Source organism: Nuphar pumila, chromosome 11 (assembly GCF_984573655.1).
Source record: "Nuphar pumila chromosome 11, dmNupPumi1.hap1.1, whole genome shotgun sequence".
Taxonomy (NCBI): domain Eukaryota; kingdom Viridiplantae; phylum Streptophyta; class Magnoliopsida; order Nymphaeales; family Nymphaeaceae; genus Nuphar; species Nuphar pumila.
The window spans coordinates 2,157,956-2,170,404 of NC_143259.1; the positions used below are offsets into that span (position 1 = coordinate 2,157,956).

The 12,449-nt window shown below is 38.7% G+C and overlaps 2 protein-coding genes across 2 annotated transcripts; one reads left to right on the forward strand and one right to left on the reverse strand.

The window, feature by feature from the left end:
* The first annotated feature begins 247 nt into the window (after positions 1–247).
* Positions 248–2,790, forward strand: SLO1 (SLOW GROWTH 1). The gene has a single exon (XM_089981142.1). It carries the CDS (start codon positions 380–382, stop codon positions 2,192–2,194), a length of 1,815 nt encoding a protein of 604 aa, XP_089837268.1. The 5' UTR covers positions 248–379; the 3' UTR covers positions 2,195–2,790.
* A 2,565-nt stretch (positions 2,791–5,355) lies between these two features.
* LOC149821600 (large ribosomal subunit protein eL14z-like) lies at positions 5,356–7,633 on the reverse strand. The gene is made up of 5 exons (XM_089980818.1): positions 7,585–7,633; positions 7,333–7,434; positions 6,130–6,259; positions 5,792–5,904; positions 5,356–5,647 (listed from the first exon to the last, which is right to left on the reverse strand). The coding sequence occupies exons 1-5, from the start codon at positions 7,585–7,587 to the stop codon at positions 5,591–5,593; spliced, it is 405 nt and encodes a 134-aa protein (XP_089836944.1). The 5' UTR covers positions 7,588–7,633; the 3' UTR covers positions 5,356–5,590.
* Between the last annotated feature and the right edge of the window lie 4,816 nt (positions 7,634–12,449).

The window sequence follows — 12,449 nt, forward strand, 5'->3', positions numbered from 1 at the left end:
GTGGAGAAAGCCCTTTCGGGGAAAAGTGCACGCCCCGGTGCTTTTTCGAAGGGCATCCCCTTTCCCATGAAAAGGCACTGCCACGGTCAAAGGGAAAACCCGTGTTCGGTGTCAAAACTTTCCCAAGGGTATTTCACCACTTCATTTTGTTATTAGAAAAGAAACCGCTTGCTAAATTCCATAACATACTCGGCGCCTAAAACCTCACATGATCCGTTTCTTTCTTAACCAAACGGTGACAATCAAATCGCCACCCGGATCGTTGTCTTCTCTTCTTCAAGCGCGTTCCCTTCACCTCCATCAGAAGCCCGCATGGAATGCGAAATGCAGCTCCATCCAGACCCATCCTGTGCTTGGCGTTCTAGAGAACTGCACCACCATGAGCCATTTGAAGCAAATCCAGGCTCAGTTGATCACAACCGGCTCGATCCGAGATGGGTTCGCAGCAAGTCACATGATAGCTTTCTTCGCCGCATCGCAATTGCCCGGCGGCTTCGACTACTGTCTCACTATCTTGAACAAAATCGAGAGCTCGGGTAGCGCGGTCTGGAACGCTGCAATCCGAGGGTTTTCCAATAATGATGATCCGGAACTAGCGGTTTTATTGTACAAGCGGATGCTTTTAATGGACAACATTCGGCCGGATAATTATACTTTCCCGTTCGTTCTTAAGGCTTGCGGAAGGTTTCGGTTCGTGGGTAGCATTGGGGAAGAGGTGCATGGGCATGTTCTGAAGTTGGGTTTCGATTTGGATGTGTATGTACAGAATGCTTTGATTCATGTTAGCTGTGCTTGCGGGAAATTAGAGAACGCTCGCAAACTGTTTGTTGAAATGCCTCTACGAGATTTAGTCTCGTGGAACTCTATGATCAATGGGTACATTCAGTGCGGACAGCCAAAAGAGGCTCTTGGGTTGTTCAGAGGAATGGAGGCAGTGGATGTTGAGCCGGACGTTGTTACGATGATCGGTGTGGCTTCTGCATGTGCGCAGATAGGAAGATTGGACGTTGGGAATTGGGTTCATGTCTTCATAATTCGGAAGGGGATCAAACCGACGACGAAGCTCTGTAATGCATTGATTGATATGTATGTTAAATGTGGATGTTTGGAAGCTGCGCAGAAATTGTTTGATGAAATGCCTATTAGGACAGTTGTTTCCTGGACGACGATGGTCGTCGGATATAGTAAGTATGGTTTGTTGTCTGAGGCACGTCGAGTATTTGATGAAATGCCTGAGACAGATATCGTGCCGTGGAATGCGATGCTTGCCGGCTATGTTCAGTGCAAGTGCCCTAAGGAGGCTCTATCTCTATTCCATGAAATGCAGTCAGCACCTGTTAGGCCTAATGAAGTCACCATGTCTATTTTGCTCTCATCATGTGCACAGTCGGGAGCTCTAGACATAGGCCAATGGGTTCATCACTACATTGACAAACACAAAATATGTTACACAGTTGAGCTTGGGACTGCTTTGGTCGACATGTACGCCAAGTGCGGCAACATAAAAAGATCTTTGCGAGTTTTCCATGAAATCCCTGAGAAAAATGCCTTGACATGGACAGCAATGATAACTGGTCTAGCTAGCCATGGACACGGACAAGATGCCATATCCCTCTTTCTGGAAATGATCGATCGAGGATTTCTTCCGGATGATGTTACCTTCCTTGGGGTCTTGAGTGCTTGTTGCCACAATGGCTTGGTCGACCAGGGTCAATTTTATTTCTCTCAGATGACCTTGAGGTTTAATCTTGTACCGAAATCGAAGCATTACGCTTGCATGGTAGACCTGCTAGGAAGAGCTGGGCTGTTGGGTGAAGCCCTTGAGTTGATACAGCGAATGCCTACCACGGCAGATGCTGTGGTCTGGGGAGCTTTTTTTTTCGCATGTAAGGCTCATGGGAACGTTGAGATGGGCGAGCTCGCTGCTAGTAGACTGCTTGAGTTGGACCCTGATGATTGTGGAATCTACGTCTTGCTGGCTAACTTGTATGTGGAAGCCAACATGTTGGACAAAGCAACCGAGGCAAGGAAGATGATGAAGGATAGAGGAATAGAGAAAACCCCTGGTTGCAGTTTGATTGAGGTGAATGGCATTGTCAATGAATTCATTGTTAGAGATAAATCACACCCCAAAACCGAAGAGATATATGCTTGCCTGAGTGAAATCGCTAGGCATATTCAGATGGGTGGATAATTTTTGCTAAATATGGCCTTGGATTCCTCTTCAACAATTGGGGTCTTTTGACATGGGTTTGTTTGCGGTTATCTTGAATTGTGTACCATCATGTTGCATTGGAAGGTGTCTCGAGTTGGTGCACCTACTCGCAAGTCCTTCAAGGCCACTAAACTGTGGCATTGATGGGCTCTTTTTTAAACAACATTTTTGAATTTTGGTACAAATGCAAAGTCAGGCTGCTCATCCTCTCTTGTTTTTGGAGTTCTATGTCAAACTCCTTTGGATTACAGCGCCACCGGAGAAGCTAAACGCCCATTTGATTTGGCTGTCTGTCCATAGAGATTTTTATGTAGATATTTTCTTGAGTAATTTCCAGAATGGAACCCTAAGTTTTCAGCATAATTCAAAAATGCACCTGGGTTTTCAGTTTTCAAAAGGGCTCCTAAACTTTATGGTTAATTAAAAAGTTCATAGACAGTTTTGGCATTAAATTTAGAAATATCAAATATAATTCAAAGATTCATTAAGCACTTTTTCGTTCTCCTTCAAGCTTCAAACTCTCTTTGGATAAGGTGAACCAATTTGTTGTTGCATGTAGACGATGGTGGTCTAATATCAATACACTTTAATGATAAATAAATGACAGAAAATTAAAAGAAAAAAAAGAGTTGAGGATCTATAATCAAAACCCACATAATTCATTGGCCTCACAAACTCAGATTGGCGTGTAAGACCAAAGAGTATATTGTAATTCTTGAAGGGTAAAAAGGTATTTATTTTTGTACTAGTTGAAAGTTGGTCAATTTTATGAAAAAAACACTTTTTTTTCTCTGAACAGATGGAACAAAACTGGGTATGAGAAAAGGGGATCAAGTTTTACAGACACCCTCAGAGTGAGAAATTGAAAAGAGTTATTTAATAGGCGTAATCAATATTGGCCTGATTGCAACATGGCTAGAGATGCCACCAAGGTCACTAGTGGTTGGAACCTAGTACATACTGATGCACCAAGGCAGAAACATTATGGTCATGCCCTTCAAAATTTAAAGCGTGGACTTTGAGTCAACGTGCTTTAGGCCCTGTTTGGAAACTGGTAGTTTGAAGGAGTTTATGCATTTGAAAAAATGGTAGCTGTCAAATCCACTAATTAGTGCAAATATAAAAGGGTAACAGTCTCACTTCTGCTAGCAAATGCATAAACTTCCATCCCAGCTAGCAGTTTCCAAACACCCACCACTAAGGTAGTTTGACCCTGTATCTACCAAATGCATAAACTCCCATCCAAACAGAGCTTAAGATTGTACACTAGTTTCATTACATTGCGTTCCTCCATGGACAAATAATCTATTGATCAAATCCTAAGGTTGGGCTGGAAGGGAATATGGACACGATCCGTTTCCACTATTGTTTAATCCAGGTTTCCATGACACCCAGATCTGTCTAGGATCCAATTACATTTGACAAAAAGAATAAGATCAAGTGCCTCAGGTCTTGAGAACAGTCAGACCTCTCAACTCATACATGGTTGCGCCCAAACTAAATTTCCATTAGAGATCAAACCATCCAATACTTTATTTTTGTTTTGCTATTTTGTGTCAAGCAAGTAATGAGATTCAGAAAACCACCCTGGACTAAGGATCAGCTACTTTCTCATCAAACACATAAGATTCTAGCCTAGAAGATGTCTTCCTAACTCTTTTTGTTTCACTTCAGCTGTGAAAAACAAATGGTTAGGACTCAGCCAGCCAGGAGGACGGATAAAGTAATTTGACAAAACAGATTTTTTTTGTGTTTTGAAATCACCACCTTCCAACATTTCAATCACCACCATTCATTGTGCAGGAAGTGGAGTCCATCAAAAGTGATGATGTCATCATTTTACAATGAATGGTGGTGATTGAAGTGATGGATGGTGATTTCAAAACACAAATTTTTGTTTGGACAAATCAACTGTCATCGCCAAGAGTAGTTAGGCCTCTTTTTTTGGATAGCCAAGGGAAAAAGAAACCTATCACCTACGGCACATTGGCCGGCCTCCAGTTGGTAAAACCCTTGAGGTCCCACCTGTCCACCCGGGAGTGCACCCAGCTTCAACCTTGTTCAAAAGGAAATAAACTTAGGATGTTAATTCTTCATATTCAGATGGGGCCTCAAGTCATTTGTGAGACAAACCACTTTGCATTCACAATAGAGAACGCTCTGCCTTCTTTAGCCTATTAAACTGTTGAAAAAAGAGGTTCATGGTTGATATATTCTCCCGAATGTTATCCACAGCAGTGCAACGATGAAGCACGGAACACACATGGTTGAGATCATCCTTGCCCCCATGCTACTGTGTTCATCCTATATTGGATATATGGTTACCCAAATACAGAGGCATATACAGCAGCACTGCGTGAAGTCTAAAAGCATGACACAACACAAGAATAGGATACCATCAAATGAGCGACCATAAACATAGACCTAGGTCAATTAACAAACACAACTCACAAGAAAAGTATGGGACGCCACAAGGACTGGAGACTCGAGTCAGCAGGAGCAGGATCCTCCAAAGGTCAGAACCTTGCAATGAATCAATCTATCAGTTTCCATTTTCCTATCCCACCACTACTGTATTTTTGTGCAAATTTATCTCGACATGTTCGCTTGTTTAACATGCAACAATCTCTGTAGTCGATGTAAGGTAACATACTTTATGTCAAGGTTGCCAGACTAGGAAGCAGAGGCGAGAAACGACACGAGAAGCGGAAGCCAGAAACAATGCATTTTAATCTATATAGAAAGTGGGAAGTGAGGAATAAAAAAGGCAATATAAGAATTAAATTGGAATAGAAATGAAACACAAATAAAAACTAAAATAAATATGACTATTCTTAAATTTCATGATTTTTTAGTATAAGAATTAATTTTTAACAAAATCTAAAAATGATGACACATAAAAAACATGAAAAGTACAGTGAAAAAACATATAAGAAAAATAGATGAAGCATGTGGAAAGCATAGGAGAAGCGTGGAAGAATCGAGATTCTCATCAAGTTTTGGAAACAAGTATCACGCTTCCAAAAGAGTTTCCGGGAAGCGGACTTCCCACCTATCTAAGAAGCTTCTGGTAACTCTGCAGTTTATGCACAAATACAAAATGATGACATAGTGAGCTATACCACATGCCCAATTTATATCTGAAACGAGTCTTGTAGATTCATTACTATAAAAGCATTGTTAGACAAAAGTTTCTAGAATTGAATTAGTGGCAGACCGAAATATAGAGAGATAATCATCCATTTATTTTACTGCTAAGCACCCTAATACTCAATTTGAAGCAAAAACACAACAAATAACAAGTCCAGCTCTCCATAATCATTCCCTATGAACTAAAAAAGAACCAAGAAATCAAAAATTGATATGCATCCCTTTTCACGCCCCACTCTCCTTTTGCAACTTTGATAGTTCCTGCCTGATAAAGCTAGCCCTCTGCACACAAAAGACCCCAAAAAATTAGAAAAAATGCAAGTCCATATAAGCAAAGGCAGCGTGCATGGCAGCAATAGCTCTGAAGTCACAGCAAAAGCAGATATCTAAAATGAATTAGATAATGAGAAACGTGGATCAACAAACCTTGATCTTTGCCAACATAACCTTGAACCTGTCAAAATCATTGAGCGAAGCTCTCCTTTTCTGCACAATTAACTTCCTACCCCATGAGCTGTTCTCCCACTTGTTTTTGACATCTGTGATCCATATGCATTGTATTATAAGACACAGCAAAATAAGAAAGGGTGACTTAATATCACATAAAAATCAAATCCAACTTGAGGATAGGGTGACAAGCCCCATCACTGAGGAAGGAATTAAAACATTAAATAGACCCAAGCTGCACTAATCCAATGTCAAATTACATTGAGAAAAGGCCGTGGTTATAATATGGAGCATCACAACAACATTTAACTTTATACCTGCAGTCTCCATTGCTGCAATCAAGGACTTCTTTTTGGGGATCCTCGGGATGTCAACTTTGATATCAGTCAAGGCAAGTCTCTTGAAATTCATCTGGCTCCTCACCATATCAGGTGCATCAACAAGAGCCTGTCCAGCAATGGAGAACAGAAGGATGAGAAATATGTGGGAGACTGGGAGGAAAAAGAAAGCTAATATAAACAGATTATCCAAGATGACATAATGAGATTCTAGTGAAACTAGCACAGTATCCCAAAATACATGCATTTCTTGTTAACATCGTTCTTTCATTTTATGCTAAACTACTGATGCATATTCTCTTTCACACTCACACTCTACCATTTTTCATTCTAATTTTACGAGTTCTTATAATCTTAACACACTCCTTTTCTGGAAAATCCTCTGATTTTGCCACTTGTTGTTATTGCTGTTGCTGTGCACGAGCAGGAGAGGAGCCCAGCTCACAGCCTGAACCTCTCACTGATTTCAATCTAAATGAACAAGCCCCGAAATTTCAGAACGAGCCAAAACATCCACCTTCTGTTCAATTATTACCGAAAACATGGAACTTGTGCAAAACTTGGCCACAACATGAAGAACAAATATTTAAAGATAGAGAACAACAATAAGTAAAACATTAAAGAAAAAGGTGGATAGGAATTTGTAATCTTGTTATCATATGGAAGGCACATATGCTTCTTATGGTGTCAACATAATTTAAGTCTGGTAAGTCTTTAGGATAAGAATGGCTAAACAGGGACCAGAACAATGGCAATGCATTTTTTCGCAAACCAATTGTCAGAAGATCAACAAACCGACTTTAACCTTTTTTTCAATATCAACCAAAACCCAACTATTCATGCCATATAGATTCATCTTCTACAGACTCGTTTTCACAAACAAACTATCACATGGTTCTCTGCATATAACAGAATAGAAAGATAATGTAAAACCCTAAAATTTCATCCGTCTATCAATCAACAGAAGTGTATCCTAACCACTAAACGTGAACGCATCTTCTTAAGATTCGCTAAAACTACTAAACAACAACAGAAATAGGAAAACAATGGAAAAAAATCTAAAAGTAAAAAATAAAAGCTCAACAAAAGCTGATGAAGATAAAAGAGGACAATCTTAGAGAAACACCAAAAAAAGGATAAAGACACCAAAAATCGATAGGATAAAAAAACAAAAAAAATTACCCGATTCTGGTCGATGACATCGACGATGACGACGAGCCTGCCGTACTCCTTCCCGTAATTTATCATCGCCACCCTCCCGATCTCCACATACCGTTTGAAAGGCTAAAAAACGAAAAAATAAATAATTAATACGGGAAATTAATGGCGGTAGATCTGCTCTCTGATAACAAAATGGGCGAGGAAAATAACGAAAACCCAAATAGAAAATTGGAGGAAAAACTAATTTCTAGGGTTTTAGGATGTTTTTCTCACCATGGTTGACGGCTTCTAGTTCGAGGAGAGAGAGAACGACGAGGAGACTGAGGCTGAGGGTTTAAGCGTCTGATGCGAAAAACGAGAACCGTTCGATCTAGGGCATTTCTTATTACGGATTTTAGGGGTACGTTCGTATTTATAAAAAGGGTCCTTGCAGGTTTCAAAATCGCTAAAATGCCCCTATTATTAACGCAAAAGATATAGGCGATATTTTGAAAATATCACCAAAGTGCAGCGTCTTGATCACCGCTTGAAACATCTGAAACATTGCGATATGTCACTAATTTATCGTGGTATTTTCCGTTGTACCAGCTATTTAACGGGAAATATGTCACCTTATTTGTATTTACTTTTTATTTTTATTTTTTCATAGGAAGACACAAACATGCGTTCATTTTTTTAATTTATTTATTTTGCTGATATTTTGCCAATAACAACACGATAAAAAATAAAAAAAATCGGTTTCTCAGAATAATTGGACGCGGTTTTAAACTTTTGTCACTAATCAGTATAATCACTATGCTAATGGATGCCAATGAATCGGATTTTATCTGATATACGGCCCAATTTGATTCTGTTTAGCTGCATTTGGTAAGCCAAAAACAATATCTGATTATAATCGAATGTGGATGTGGTTTTGAATTTTTGCTACCAAATCCGACTAATATTCGAATTTGATATCTGAATCCGTTTACATGTAAAAAAGTGGATCTGATTTGAGCTTTTCACCATCCAAATCCGAACCGTTTACACCCATAACTTTGTGCAAAACTACCAGTACAAACGGGTCAAATATTGGTTGGATTATAATAGATCCAAATCTGAGACCTAGTTTTAACTTTTAAGCAGCAAGTCTGAATCTGGATCCATATGTGAACTATATCCAATGTATAATAGATGAACCCTGATCCGTAGTCATATGGTAATGCTGGATCTGGCAAGGGGTACAAAATCCTGACATGAGTGCATATCCAATTGAAAACTCCTGTCCCAACCTGGGGGAAAGGTTTGATCATATAAGTCCAAAACCAATCTGAATGACCATTTGGATACTTTAGGATCCGTATCTATGAATAATAAATTGTTGCATTCAGGTCTTAGGTTTGATCGAATCTGGAATATTTGTACACCTATGCTGAAGAAATTAAATGGATTGGATCTGTAAATGGACCCAAATACACCGGCTTTGCGAAAAGAATATTTGACTACTTGTCCCTTTAATTAGTTTTTCGGACTGGATCTGGTAGGTCCTGGATTTTAGATGGGCTCTCATTCACAGATTGTCTTTCTTATATGGGTATAGGTGCAGCTAAGGGTGTACCCTTAACTTGGTTGTCAAATGTCAATCTTGAACTGAACCAAAGAACCAAACAGGTTAGACCCGACCCAAAATGATTTTTATAGGCCCATGTTGTAAGCCAGATTACAATGGGAAATCGATCACAAGGATATTGAATTTTATCCAAATCCAAAGATAGATCTAATAAAAAATGTCACTATGAGTCCAACTCTAATATAAAAAAAGAGTTCTGTCATATAAATCTGAATCCAGTTTGCAAACACAGAGGATTCTTTTAGAGATCCATGTACCAAAATAATATGTTGGATTCAGATCAGAGGTCCAATTGAATCCAATTCATTTGCACAAATTTGTGTTTAGTAGGGCAGAAGAACAGCTAGCTCGGACTTGACCTGTTTAAACTCGTCTCCAACTCGTATGAGAAAATAAATGATTCAAGCTTGAATAAGGGCTCCCCGCTTGGTACATGTAAATGAGTCAAGCTTGAACACGCAATTGAGTTCACATAAGCTCGATATGTTTGATTAAGTTTATATATATATATATATATATATATATATATATATATATATATATATATATATATATATATATATATATATATATATAGAGAGAGAGAGAGAGAGAGAGAGAGAGAGCATTCTCAAAATACATCCAACAAAATATTGGATGAGAGAGAAACATAAGTGTAAGACAGCCACCATCTAGATGGTGACTGTGACAAGTAGATCCAACCCCCCGTCTCTACTATGTAATTTAAGAGTCAGATACACATCAGACATAACCCATTGACGTAGCCTTCCAAAATTGAATTTGATGCTCTTGAAAAAGATATCATTTTTTTCAGTCTAGATCACCCACCATGTTGAAAACAACCATACCCGCCACAATAATCTTCATTTTTTTTTTGTTTCGTAAAATCATGGGACCAAGCAAGAGGTCCCAAATAACAAAACTCGAACGAGTTTGAACAAATGGTGCACCCCAAGTTTGAAAAAATAAGTTTAGAACTATCGAGAAAAACCAAAATAAGTGAGGCGTGTCCTCTACAGCCTTCTTGCAAAGAACACACATGTTGAGAAATTGAAGCCCCCGTTTCCTGACATTAATCTGGGTTTGAACACGATCCAGAACCACTAGCCACACCAACGCTTTTGCCCTTGGAGCAGGCCCCTTGCTTCATATACAATCAGTGGAAAACCAGTTCATCTCGGATGGCAACAAGGAAAGATAAACTTGCTTAAGAGAGAGAGAGAGAGAGAGAGAGAGAGTAATGAGTCTGTGGTAAACCTATTTGGTGCTAAACGGTGTTTTTCGGGCTTTTTTCATTTTATTCTTAAATTCTGACGGTACATATGTGATCTATGTACTTGATTTTAGAGGGATCACCTCTTGAAGTGTTTGATTCCAACGAATGGGTATGTTTTTATAAAGTACGAAAAATCAACGGTCCAAAATCTTTTTAATTTTTCGAAGCTCCAAACATCATTTTTTTCATCGAAAACACATGATCCAAGTGTGGATTCTTACTAAATCAACCATGCCCAACACATTTATGAGGCTGGAATCGCATAAAAAGCACCCAAGAAGCCCCAAAAACCCATTTAACATGCCGTTTAGCACCAAATGGGTTTAGCACCGACCCATTTTCCTATATATATATATATATATATATATATATATATATATATATATATATATATATATATATATATATATATATATATATTACCAAGATGGCTAAGACGTTGGTAGTGCATTGCTCAATAGATTTCAAAAAACCTTTTATATGGATTTAAAAAATATTTTTATACTAATGATGTTCAGCTCAAGCCGAGGAGACAGGTTGCTCAATCTCAGCTTGAGCTTGAGCCGAGCTTGAACAATCAGATTTTTTTAAGGAGACCAGTCAAGCCAACCTAAGTTCGGCTCGTGTGCAGCCCTAGCAACCAGAAAGTGACTTCTAGAAGATGCCACTGTCATTCCATTTTTGAGATGGACGGCTAATAAAGAAGCTGCTGTATATCGGTACTGCTTGACAAATGCTTTTTATTTGTTAATGAACGTCACTCATGGAATAATATTTTATCTTAAAGTTGCAAATGGTATGTTTGGTGACATTCTTTTTCTGATGGGACGTCGCAAGTTCAAATCCCACCGGTGATCTTACACCAGTGAACTCGATTGAGGCGTTTTTTGTTATTGGTTGTCTAAAGAAAAGAACATTCCTCTCCCGTTTAAAGGATTATGAAAAGCAATTTTGACAGTAAAAAATGTAAGATTCGGATACAAAGAGATGTATGAAAGAAAACGTTATCAAATGAAAAAAAAAATATTATCATGAAGCTTTTCAATTTTCAATCACCACCAAAGGAAATGTCAAAGGGTATCTGAGTAAAAGGTGAACTGAGTGCCATAAAACCTTCCAACTTCCCAAATTGAGCTTAGGGTGGCATCAATCTATCTTTTTCGGTATGTTTGCAATGCCATATGGTTATTGGATTTTCTTAGTGTTAGCCAAACATGTGAAAAGTACAAGCTGTGATTGTGATTGCCAGATGAGGTTGTTTTTGCTTTGAATCTTGTGACCAACAATCAAAGCTTCTGCTTTCTCAGCTGTGATTGTTCATTCCCGCCTATGACCATCACGGTTGCTAGGAGAATCTATATAGTTCAACCTTTCAAGTAAAGTTTTCCATCACCAAATTCCCCAATTGCAATGCATCTCCTGGGAAAGAAGGGATACATTTGATTTTATTGATTCAAACAGCAGAAAGACCTTATGTATAACTGTTTAGTTATACACTGTCGGTCCCAAGCCCGGATAAAGGAAAAACTTAGTGACACCCTAAGTATATGAACCACTTGGAGTTTTGGTTCATATCGCCGACCCCAATTGTTTTGGGATGAAGGTGTAGAAGAAGAAGAAGAAGAAGAAACAGCAGAAAGATGGTTGATACCTGAGTGAGCCAAGTATAGTTCAGTAATAGTCACCATTCAAGGGTGTTCCATTATATGGGAAGTTGTTAATGAATAACCTTCAAAAGGAAATATGTAGTATGGTCATTGTCAGTTGCCCTTGATTCCCATTTCCCTGTTCCTAGCTTCTCTTAAAACCATAGATTGATAGAATATGCCCCCCTTATTTAAATCCTTTCAATTTGGCCATTTTTCCAGGCGTGTGAATGGAACAACACAGTAAATGAGTCGGATTCAGGAAGGAGGTTTTGCAAAATTTGGCTGTTCTGAATCTGAATCGATCCTATTCTCCAATATATTTTGGGGTCAAAATTCAAACCATTTGCATCTCAAGTTCCATTGATGAATTGTCGATATAATACTTGTGGGTATTTCTCTAATTCAATGAAAAGACAAGGATATTTAAAGAGGGGTCATAGCTGAAGGCCTAGGTTCGAATCCCTCTGCCACATGGGGCTTAAGAGATATCTGGAAACCCCAGCTTACCTTTCAAAAACATGTATGAGGACAATAAAATAGCAATGACTTATTTTTTGGGAACCAAAATATTAAGTAGTTATTTCCGTCCACAACTGAGAGAGAG

Excerpts from the sequence above, each read along its gene's own strand:
- SLO1 (XM_089981142.1), top strand. The coding sequence starts at position 380 with ATGAGCCATTTGAAGCAAATCCAGGCTCAGTTGATCACAACCGGCTCG.
- LOC149821600 (XM_089980818.1), bottom strand. Across the intron at positions 6,260-7,332 it reads ATGTCATCGACCAGAATCGG|GCTCTTGTTGATGCACCTGA; the intron begins GTAATTTTTTTT and ends ATTGCTGGACAG. Across the intron at positions 5,648-5,791 it reads TTATGTTGGCAAAGATCAAG|AGGGCTAGCTTTATCAGGCA; the intron begins GTTTGTTGATCC and ends TTTTGTGTGCAG.